The sequence below is a fragment of the Puma concolor genome, chromosome B2, assembly GCF_028749965.1.
Source record: "Puma concolor isolate L17-30 chromosome B2, mPumCon1.1.hap2, whole genome shotgun sequence".
Classification (NCBI taxonomy): Eukaryota; Metazoa; Chordata; class Mammalia; order Carnivora; family Felidae; genus Puma; species Puma concolor.
In genome coordinates, this window is record NC_141671.1 from 81,181,460 (window position 1) to 81,193,843 (window position 12,384).

At 36.2% G+C, this 12,384-nt stretch overlaps 1 protein-coding gene across 2 annotated transcripts in view; it reads right to left on the bottom strand.

Moving 5' to 3' along the window:
- RNGTT (RNA guanylyltransferase and 5'-phosphatase) overlaps positions 1–12,384 on the bottom strand; it is a 314,047-nt gene that overhangs the window by 222,730 nt on the left and 78,933 nt on the right. For both annotated transcript variants that reach the window (XM_025925311.2, XM_086707399.1), the window contains exon 9: positions 5,424–5,559. In XM_025925311.2, coding sequence (XP_025781096.1) covers positions 5,424–5,559 — 136 coding nt within the window. The remainder of the gene's footprint in view (positions 1–5,423; positions 5,560–12,384) is intronic.

Here is a 12,384-nt window from a genome sequence, read left to right on the forward strand (position 1 = left end):
ACATCATGAATCATATTGCTATTTTAAAACTTCACAAGAGTCTATTATGCAGTTTTCATTTGTCCAAGTTTGGGGTGAAAATAAATAGTATTGCTCAGTTAAATCTGCAGATGGTTAAACATCTCATTTTTAAGCATTATTTCCTACCTGGAATGCCCTCAGCCCATGTCCAACAAAAATCTCTTTCTAAAGAAATCTTTCCATATCTAATGCCAATTCCTCTATAAAACATCCTTCATTCCAAACTAAGTGGATATAATTTATTTCTCCTCCAAACCACCACAGGACTTCTGTAAAATACCAGTCAAGTTATTGTTTTATTTGAAGGTCTCCCATGTCACCGCCAATTTTTCTCCACCCCTACCCAGTGCAGTAAAAGCTCTCAAGGGTGAGGCCTTCTTTTCAACCCTCTGCACTCGGCACAGCAACTTGAACATGAAACGCATTTAAAAACATGAGTTCAACAACAAACTATGCTAAACTATGACAAATGCTGTAACTTAAAAGTCTTTTTCTTCCTTTTATTTTATTAATTATAATGCTAAAAAACTCTATTGTAAATGAGGGTAACACAAACAAAACTATTCTTGCTGTTCCCCTGAACTAACTACCAGAGCTGTCACACTGGCTGTGCAGGTTACAAACGGCAAAACTCCAGGGGTACCAGTCATACCATGTGTGTGTACACGTTGCACACACATACACATACATATGTTACAAATGTTTGCGTATATATACACATATGTGTCATTTTATTACAAAATGGCATTTACTGCACACTGTCACAGGAATGAGAATTTACTAGCAGTCCCCCAGAGTAGACAGTATAGATATCTCTTTGTTTTGTGACTCTATTTACTCTGCTCAGTCTCTGCCACTCCATCCAACTATGCTACCCTCATCCTGCCTTTAGTACCTGCTCATAGTCATCCTCTCAACCTGGACTCCTACCATCACTCATTAGGAACCACCTAATACATTCCTTGATCTCACTTCCACTGCTCTTCACACGACCTCAACCTCTCACCCTCCTCGATCACATCCCGAACCTTCTCATCACCCCAAACTATACCTCAGAAGTGACTAATTCAGTGGCGCCTGGGTGGCTTAGTCGGTTAAGCATACAACTTCAGCTCAGGTCACGGTCCCGCGGCTTATGAGTTTGAGCCCTGCGTCGGGCTCTGTGCTGATAGCTCAGAGCCTGGGTCCTACTTTGAATTCTGTGTCTCCCTCTCTCTGCCCCTCCCACACTCACACTGTCTCTCTGCCTCTCCCTCTCCCTCTCTCTCTCTCTCTCAAAAATAAAAATTAAAAAATTAAAAAAAAAAAGAAGTGACTAGTTCAAACATCCTATTCTCCCATCACAGTCTTCCATCTTCTGGTTTGCACATTCAAATAACTAGCTGGTAAATAAAAACAAACAGCATAGGATGGGGGCCACAAGCATTCAGGTCACTTGGAAAGTGAGATTCCCTCTGTTAAACAAATATATATTTTATGCATGTGATTTTCATCAGGATCATTCTATCATTGAGAATTTAAGTAAACATTCACAAGCCACTCCCTATCATCCCAATAGTGGATAAAAACCAGAAAGAGGAGCAAATTTCATCTTGATTAAGACAAAAAAAAAAAAAAAAAGCATTCTCATACAAATTCCAAAGAATTATTAGCCACACATAATTCAACCTGGCTCACAAAAAAGATACAACATTGAAGAAAGTTTGGAAATTTTTTACACGGAAATAGCATCCCTATAGAAAGGGAGACCTGAAGTTGCAGGAAGTTTTATAATAAAGATGTAGAGTCCCTTTTTCCTCCAAAGAAAGACAGTGAAGGTGTGGCCAAGAGATAAACCATATAACCCAAAACAGCAGAGAAAGATGAATGGTCTTAAGACAAGCCTACCAGAGATTACTCTGCAGGGAAAAGTATAAGCTCATTGTTGTATAGATTTGCACATGAAGTACAGCCTAACTTCTTAATCAATAGCGTATTCACCCAAAAGCTAAAGAGAGCAAAATCTAAGCGGCAAACTTCAGAATGGCCAAGAGATTGGGTACACCTGGACTGCCAAACATTAAACTGTATGCTAAAGTCAGAGTATTAAAATCAACCTAAAACTACCACTGAAAGACCAAAATATTAATGGAATGAAAAAACAAATCAAGAAAGAAACAATGATATATAAGGGAATCCACTATACAATAAAAATAATATATCCAATTAAAAAGGAAAAACGGACACAACAATAACAAAAAGGGAAAAACAGATTCACTGAATGGTGTTGAGACAACAGTTTAGACATTTGGAAATAAATCATATCCTTATCTTATTCCTTCTTTCAAAATGTATTTCAGATATTTCAGATATTCAAATGTATTTAAATATACAAATAATACCATAGAAATACAGGAAGGAAACACTGGTGGGTATTATAACAACTATAAAGCAAAAATACGAATAGGAAGGAAAATGAGTAAAAATTTCTTAAAATGACACAAAAGGCAAATATTAATTACTAAGATGTTTCGGGTGCCTGGGTGGCTCAGTTGGTTTAACATCTGTCTCTTGATTTTAGCTCAGGTCACGATCTCACAGTGGTGGGATCAAGCCCCGTGTCAGGCTCTGCTCTGACAGAGCAGAGAGCATGCTTGGGGTTCTCTCTCCCCTTCCTCTCTCTCTCTCTCTCTCCTAAAATAAATAAGTATTTTTTAAAAACCCTATTATAGTAGTTTATAATTTTACCAACATAAATTTACCTATATAAATTCAAACTCGTGCCACAGAAAACACCAAAAAGTAAAATACATTTTTTCCAATATCCATGTCAGAAATACCCTAACGGACAAAAAAACTCTTATAAATCAGTAAGAAAAAGGTGAAAACCCAATAGAAAAACATATAAAGGATCTGAGCCAGCAACTCAAAGAAGAAACACAGTAACTCATAAAGAATAAACTGTTAAACCTCATTAACAATTCACATAAATGCAAAAAAGAGGTAAACATTTACTTACTATGTCTCAGATACTGTTATCAGCACTTTATAAACTATCCAACTTAATCTTCACAACAGCACCAAAATCTAAGTACTATTTTTAGCCTCCCTTCACTACAGATGAAGAAACTGAGTAAATTATTTAAATCCCTCATAAAATAACTGATAAAGCCAGTAAGGCACCATCAGTTAAGCGTTAGGGCTCTTAACCACTATGCTATACTGTCCCATAAAATAAAAAAGAAGTCTTTCCCTCATCCAATTAGAAAATATTCAATTTTCAAAACCCAGCATTTAAGACAACGTACATATCCTTTACAAATGGTTCGTAGAACTGTGCATGTGTTTAAACGTTCTGGAAAGAAGGGTACCAGTTACATCTGTCAATATTTATAATTGGCATGCCACAGCATGGGGAACAAGGTATAGCCTACTACCATCCCTTTCTTAGAAGCACTACTCCTCCTGCACTCCAAGCGGGAGTGCTGCCATCAAGTGACCAGCCTCCAGTGTCACTCTTCCATGGATACGTAACTCAGGCAGGCCTTTTGAAGTTCTCCCTGGGATTGACATATGGATGTTGGAAGAGAAAGAGTTTTCTTTCTGCTTGCACTATAATGCAATTTGCCTCTCATGTAAAAGAGCCTTAATGCAGAATGAGACCAAACAGACAAGTAAAGCAAAGAAAGAGAAAGAACTTGGCCAGTATCCTTTGAGCCCCCAGATCCAGCCAGAAGCAGGCCAACCTGAAACAATGATTTGTGCCAATAGAGTTCTTTCTTTCCTCAGTTACTTTAAGTTGGGCTTCAGTGACTTGCAATCAAAAGTTTCTTAATACACATTATAATCTTACCTCTAAGAATCTTAGTTATAAAACTGCACAAATGTGAAAGGAAAAAGATACAAGGATATGCATTCAAGTGTCTTACCAAAAAAAAAAAAAAAAAAAAAAAAAGTCAAAATGCCCACCAAAAGAGGACTGGTTAAATAAATTACAGAAGTGTTTCTTAAACTTGCCTGATTAGAATCACTTGAGCGTTTTCTTTTTTCTTTTTTTTTCTTTTCTTTTTTTTTTTTAAAGTTTATTTATTTTGAGAGAGAGAGTATAGGAGAGGGGAAGAGAAAGAGGGAGAGAGAATCTCAAGCAGGCTCCATTCCATCAGCACAGCGCCTGACACAGGGCTCAATCCCTTGAACTGCGAGACTATGACCTGAGCCAACATCAAGAGTTGGATGCTTAACTGACCAAGCCACCCAGGCGCCTTTCACTTGCATGCTTATTGAAAGTACAGATACTCTGGCCCCTGGGAGAGTCTAATTCATTAGGTTGAGGTTGGGCTATTGAGATGGCTCATATTTTTAAAGAGCATCCCCTACAAAATTTTCACAGTCAAGATACTTGGATACCCCAAATTATAGTGTTTACATATACAATGGTACATCATTCAGACATTTATGTGAGAAAGGTGTCCAAAACAAATTGCTACATGGGGAAAAAAGACAAATCACAAAAATACATGTAATACTTGGTTCTCTTCACACAAAATATGTAGCTATACCTGTGTATATATGTTTAACCAGAGCACTCATTTTTAATCAAAGCAGAGGTTCCAACATTATTCAGAATCTTACTGAGTCCCAACTACCCTAAAGCACCTATGTTCTGAGTTGCTATTACTAATAAAAATGTTACATACCACACAAGCAGACATAAGACAACACTGTGGCAAAGAGAAAAGTCTGGAACAATGTTCATCAAAATGGTAACAGAAGTTATTCCAATGGTAGGTTCAGGTGATTTTTACCAGCTTTTTTCTAATGTTCTATATACTATTTTAATTTTTATTTACAATGAATAAATATTTTCAGAATTGGTTGGAAGAAAGCTGTTTGTATGGAAGAAAGTTAAAATATTTTTAACCAAGTAATTTTATGGATTATTAAATATAGATTTTCTGAAATGGGAAAATTCTTACTAGCTTTCAAACTTCAAATGTTAAAGTACAGTGGTTGCTTTCAAAGGCATGATTCTCTTTAAAGAGCCAAGGGAAATGTGGTATGTTGTATCACTTAATTAAAATTCAATTTTGACATATAAAATAATAAAAGTAGTCTTTTTGAACAAGAATTATTTTTTTTAATCACAAAGAACAAAAAAAATAGATTTAATTTTGTTCATTTACTCTCAGACTCAAGACAATGGTCAAGTGAAAACGAAGGTAAGAGATAAATGAAATTTAACATCCTAATAAAAACGAGATTTCTTTCTTTACAGGTCAATTATACCTCAATTTAAAAAAAAAAAACTAAAAAAGAACTAGATTGTAAGTTTCCTATTGGATTAATAAAAATACAATTTGCAAGAGAAAGAAAACAACAATGCTTAATTTAAAAAACAAGAACAACAACAATATATGACTTACCCCATCCAAGAGAGTATTTGATAAATGTATACGGAGATCTTTACGAAATGGAAATTCCAGATTTGAAACATGAAACACCGAATTATCTCTATCAATCATAAAAACTTCATTTGTGCCATCGATCAACATCATATACCTGTAAATGAAACATTAAAAAAAGTAATATTGGTGTGCCTGAGTGGCTCAGTCGGTTAAGCGTCTGACTTCAGCTCAGGTCATGATCTCACAGTCCGTGAGTTCAAGCCCCGCGTCGGGCTCTGTGCTGACAGCTCAGAGCCTGGAGCCTGCTTTGGATTCTGTGTCTCCCTCTTTCTCTCTGCCCCTCCCCACTCATGCTCTCTCTCACTCTCAAAAATGAATAAATGTTAAAAAAACAAATTTTTTTTAATAAAAAAGAAGTAATATTAACAGTGCAATTCTAGCATAGGGTCGTAAGAAATAACAGTTCTTTTTCCTTTGACTTACAATAGTTGCATAAAATAACGTTCACTAGATCCCCCCACCTCCTGGCCCCAACCATTATCATTCGGATTAAATTTTTAAAATATTTTTTTCTATAAAAACACCCTTTTTTTTTTTTTTTGGAGACAATGTGATGTCAAAGAGCAACCTTATGTCCCATCTTAAGAGAGAATGGTTCTCTAACTTTCATTAGATCTTAAACATCAAAGTTTACAAAACACACATACATCTATATGTAACTACTGCATTTTCTTAGCCCAACAATTCTATGAATTAGTTATTACTCTCTCCACTTTGCACTAGGGAAAAAGAGGAAACAAGTGATTTGCAAATGGCTGGACCTCAAACTATCCAGTGTTCTTCTCCTACACTTCAGTTAGCAAAACAGCTAACCTTTCTCTTTGAATCAAGATTATGATATAGCCAGATATCATCATTTCAGGTACAATTCTCATTCATTTCTATAAAATTAAAGTTTTAAATATATTAAACATTAAACAAAATATCTTAAACATTTTCAACATTCCTAAGGATTTTTAATCAGTCCTTATCTTCTTAGAGCCAATCAATTTATGGGGCAATTTCTATACTTCAAAATTCATCATTCCTCAAATGGTCAAGTTACCATCACTGCTTCCCCATCAGTGGATCATCAAGAACGAAACTGTACTTCACACCATATATAAAAATAAAGTCCAAATGGATTCCAGTTGAGAAAATCACAGATGGATAGGCTGTGCTACCAAATGAATATGGCAATATGTGGGATGAAAATGAAGATGATATCCAGGTCCCAAAATCGCCAAAGGAGAAAAAGTTGACAGAAATAAGAAAGTTAAAAGGCATAAGGCTCAAAAGAACAGAATTTTATTTTACTAAGTTGTTCTTGCTGGCTGTTCATTAAAAGAGTGTAAGAGTAATAGTCTGGATATACTACTGAGAATGAAGAATGCTGACCCACCTGCCCAACCTCCTGCCCAAAAGATATGTCAGAAAAAAGAAGCAACAACTGAAAGATGGAGCTCAATCAAGTTAAGGCCAGCGGGTAGAAGAAACATTAAAGGAAACCTTAAATGAAGAGATGGAAGGTAACATAATGGAGGTTAATACAACAGAGGATAATTTGTTTCCCATAAACAAATGTTCTAAAGAGCAAATATGCATGTTTAGGAGAGGAGAGGAGAAATGGGAGAGCTGATTAAGGTAAAAGACGTGTGTAACAAACAGGCTGAAGAGCAGCAAGGATGATGAAAAGAGCTTACATTTGGAGACTAAATTGGAAGCATGCTGTTACTAGTGTTTTCAAAATAATTAGTCCCAGCAGGCCCCTGGAGAGAAGGTGGAGAGCTCAGGCCCTTGCTACATATTGAAACAGCTGCAGCCCTAGCAGGTATGGGTTGTGGACAGTCAGGTTACACTAGGAAAAATAAAATCAGCCTCAGTCTGGAATGACTCTGAGAGGCTCCTAAACCAACTACCAGGCCAGCAGGGTGGCAGACAACAGAAATACTTTGTTCCCAAAGCACTCCTGTACATGCTTTTCAAAAGCAGCAATTCCTGGTTGATAGGGAAAATCTAGATTCCTTGGAAGAAGTCAGCCTTGCCCTGGATTATGTTTCAAACAAAATTTACATCACCATAAGGAAAGGTCAAATAAAAAACAACTGTGATATCTTCTGCAAAAATGGTACTGAAGATATAATCCATCACGTTGTTCAAGGACTTAGGCCAGCACTTTGCAAAGCTTAATATTTGCTTTAAAATGTATTTCGTGGCAAAATGAATTAGTGAAACAATATATCTTTCTCCTAGAAAGTCAAGATATTAGGATGTCAAGGTGTTAGGAATATTTAGTTATGAGAAAACATAAAAAGTCTCCTTACTAAAAAAAAGAAAAAAAAAGAAGTCTCTTTATTGCAATAAAAAGGAAAAAAAGGCATCCAAAATGGTAAGGAAGAAGTGAAACTTTCACTATTTACAGATTACCTGATATTTAGAAAACGCTAAAGATTCCACCAAAAAACTACTAGAACTGATAAGTGAATTAAGTAAAGTCACAGGATACAAAAACCAACGTACCAAAATCTGTTGCATTTCTATACACTAATAGGGAAGCAACAGAAAGAGAAATTAAGAAGCAATCCTGTTTACAATTGCATCAAAAATAATGAAATATCTAGGAATAAACTTAACCAAGGAGATGAAAGACTTGTACTCTGTAAACTATAAAACACTGATGAAAGAAATCAAAGTTGACACAAATAAACAGATATTCCATGTTTATGGACTGGAAGAAAAAATATTGTTAAAATGTCCATACTACCTAAAGCAATCTACAGATGTAATCCAATCCCCATCAAAATACCAATAGCATTTTTCACAAAACTAGAACAAATAATCCTAAAATGTTTGTGGAACCACAAGAGACCTCAAATAGTGAAAACAATCTTGACAAAGAAAAACCAAAGCTAGATGTATCACAATTCCAGACTTTAAGTCATAGTACAAAGCTGGGGTATTTAAAACAGTATGGTACTGGCACAAAAAAAAAAAAAAAAAAAAAGACACACATAAATCAATGGAGCAGACAGAAAGCTGAGAAACAAACCCATGAATATATGTTCAATTCATCTTCAACAAAAGAGTTAAGATAATGTGATGGGAAACAGTCTCTTCAACAAATGGTATGGGGAAAACTGGACAGCTACATGGAAAAGAATGAAACTGGGCCATTTTCTTATACCATACACAAAAATAAATTCAAAATGGGTTAAAGACCTAAATGTGAGACAGGAAATTATCAAAATCCTAGAAGAGAGCACAGGCAGCAATTTCTTTGACATTGGCCACAGCAACGTTTTTCTAAATAGGTCTCTTTAGACAAGGGAAACAAAAGCAAAATTAACTATTGGAACTACATCAAAATAAAAAGCCTCTGCACAGCGAAGGAAACAATCAACAAAACCAAAAAGGCAATCTTTGGAATGGGAGAAGATATTTGCAAATGGCATATCTGATAAAGGGTTAATATCCAAAATCTATAAAGAACTTATACAACTCAAAATCTAAACACACACACACACACACACACACACACACACACACACACACACACACAAATAATCCAACTAAAAAATGGGCAGAAGACTTGAACAGACACTTCTCCAAAGAAGACATACAGATCACCAACAGACACATGAAAAGATGCTCAACATCACTCATCATCAGGGAAATACAAATCAAAACTACCATCAACTATCACCTCACACCTGTCAGAATGACTAAAATCAAAAACACAAGAAAGAAGTGTTGGTGAGGATGTAGAAAAAGGAACCCCCTTGCACTGTTGGTAGGAATGCAACAATGCAGCCAGTATGGAAAACAGTATGGAGTTTCCTCAAAAAAAATCAAAAACAGAATTACTCGATAATCCAGCAATTGCACTACTGGGGATTTCCCCTAGGAATATGAAAATACTAATCCATTGCACCCCATTGTTTATTGCAGCACTATTTACAATAGCCAAATTATGGAGGCAGCCCAAGAGTCCATTGATACATGAATGGATAAAGATGTGGTATACACATACAATGGAATATTACTCAGCCATAAAAAAGAATGAAATCTTGCCATTTGCAACAACATGAATGGAGACAGAAAGTATATACTGCTAAAACAACATAAGTCAGTCAGAGAAAGACAAATATCATGATTTCACTTATATGTGGAATTTAAGAAACAAAGAGAAACCAAGAAGCAGACTCTTAACTATAGAGAATAAGTTGATGGTTACCAGAAGAGAGGAGGGAAGGGGGATGAATGGAATAGGTAAAGGGGATTAAAGAGTACACTTATCATGATGAGCACTGGGTGATGAACAGAATTGTAGAAGCACTATATTGTACACCCGAAACTAATATAACACTTTATGTTAACTACACTGTAATCAAAATTAGAAACTTAAAAAAAAGAGTCTGTTTATCTTATTTATCCCATTATCCTTAAAACTTAATCCTGATATCTGTTAGTATTCAGCAGAATTAGTGGTCTACAGTCACAATTTGAGAATGGCTAAATTATGCTAATAAATTTTAAAATTCACAAAAAAGAGGTGGTTTTCCTCTTCTGTTCATATGATGACAAAAATTATATTTCCCTTTTCACTGGCTGCTCAGAAGCTCAGAATTAAACATAATGTTGAAATAGAATAAGTATTCAATCCCAGGGTGCTGGCATATTTTTTTTCCTGTCATAATTATTTTCTATTCATCCATACTTTAACACATATATATGAGATATATAGATATATATATAGATATCTTACTACCAGACCTTTCTACTTCAAGTAGAATATTAAAAGAAAATACCGTCTATGTACACTTATTGTAAATAGATTTAAAAGATCAAGGAAAAAAGGCTTTAGAAGATAGAATTCAATATAAAGGATTGCTCATGGGAAACAAGCTTGTATCTGCAGAGAGATACCAGAGAAATTATTTAGCAGTTGGTATTCAGGGATTCTTCTGCACATATAAATTTTCAGGCTTTGGAACAAAAGTTTCTGGGGTATGATTTTTTTGGTTTGAATTCCAGTCATTCCAAATCATGTGTTCTTTTGTTATATGATATCTATGAAAAATAAGGAGCTTGTTCATGTTAGGGAGGAAAGATAAAGAATGTAAAAATATTCCACATGACTCCAAAGTCTCTGAAAGCAGCCAGATTCTTTAATTTAAAAAAAAAAAAAAAAAAAAGGCCACTATCCCATATACTGTTATATGCTGGCAAGACACTAAACAAATAACCCAAGCATAGTTAAGTGTTGAAAAGGTAAAGTACACAGCACTACAGGAGCATACAAAAGGTGGGACCTGTCAGAGCGTGGGGGTGGGGAAAGACATCCCAGAGGGATTCTCATGGAGCTGATCACAGCACGTTATCATCACTTACTGAGCAATGACCATGCACGGAGCAAGGAGCAATGTTCAGAGTGCTTGACATTAACACATTTAAGCCTTAAAGCAATCCTACCATGTAGGTAAAATTATTATCCCCATCTTCCAGATGAGGAAGCTGAAACACATATTAAGTAACTTGCTCAAAGTCATAAAGCCGGCCAAATAGCAAAGCTGATATTAAAACCCAGACAATAGCCTGTCTCTAACCTCCATAGTGTACTGCCTCTGGCATGCATTATGCAGGAGTTAGCCAAGCAACTATGGAATGGGAGGGTAAAGGAAAGGGAAGTAGGAGTGCTGACAGAGTTTGGCACACAGTCTACCAGGTGCAGTATCTTTGAGACAAAAACAAATTTGCATGTTCTGGCAATTAAAAAAAATTTCAGAATACTAAGCATAAAGAGAAAAAGAGGAAATGGCATGGCTTGAGGCTAGAGAAGTAGTTCCAAACTTAGGAATTAATGAAAATCTCTTTTTCAATTTATTACTAGACAATGGAAAATCCCTTCTAGGAGACAAACAGAAACTATATGGGTAATTCAAACACAGGAGATTTAATAGAGGAAACTGGTTATATAGATATTGAAATGTTGAAAAGGTAAAAGGGGAAGGCTAAGGGAATCAAGAGATTAGTAACTGCAGGAAGCACTACCACCAAAGGGCTGGGGGAACAAAATGAAAGAAGTGCATCATGAGAAGCTAGGAACCTGGAGGAAGGGCATTATGGGGCTATGCCTGAAAGAGGGTGAGGATCCATTGAGCTAGGTGTTCAAACCTCGAAGGAGTAGGCACCACATAGCTGATACCTTGGCCTCGAAGGAGAAGAGCCCTGCAGCTCAAGTTTGAAACTCTATGGAAGAGACACAGAAAAGAGGTTGCTCAAACTGCTAAGGGGACACAGCCCAGTGGGTGAGGAAGAGATGCAAGTGGCACTACATCTATCTAGAATGTACCACCCAGAAGCTGGTACCTGTGAGAGGGAGCAGCAGGGCTGGTGCTGGGAGTATCAAAAGAAGCTGGAGAATGAAGTGATAGTTATGTTTGGCTGCTGGAGGTACAAAGAAACTAGAAACAAGCAAAGTCCTTTCTCTTATCTCCCAAATTCCTGCCAGGGCTCCCACTGTTAAAATCCAACAAGAAGTGAGCTGGCAAGGGGGTCTGAGAAATGTAGTTTGCAGAGTCCCAGTCTCCCACTATGATTTAAAAGGTGGACTAAAGCTGAAAAATAATAAGTAAATAAAAAGGCAGACCACCGAAAGGCTTTTAGCAAAATTACAGCATAATCTGATTTGCATTTTTTAAAGTTCACCCCCACATAATGTGTTGGAACCAATCTGTAGACCAGAGATATTATGAAGCTTCTGTTGTATACCAAGTGGGACTACAGTAGCAAGGATTACTCAGAGGTAAATGGATAAACTCAAGACATTTAAGAGGCAAATTAACAGGACAATATGCTATGGATTAGATATGGGAGTGAGGATATAGGAGAAGTCAAGGATGACTACCTAGCTTCCAGCATGAGTAACTGGGTACACTTT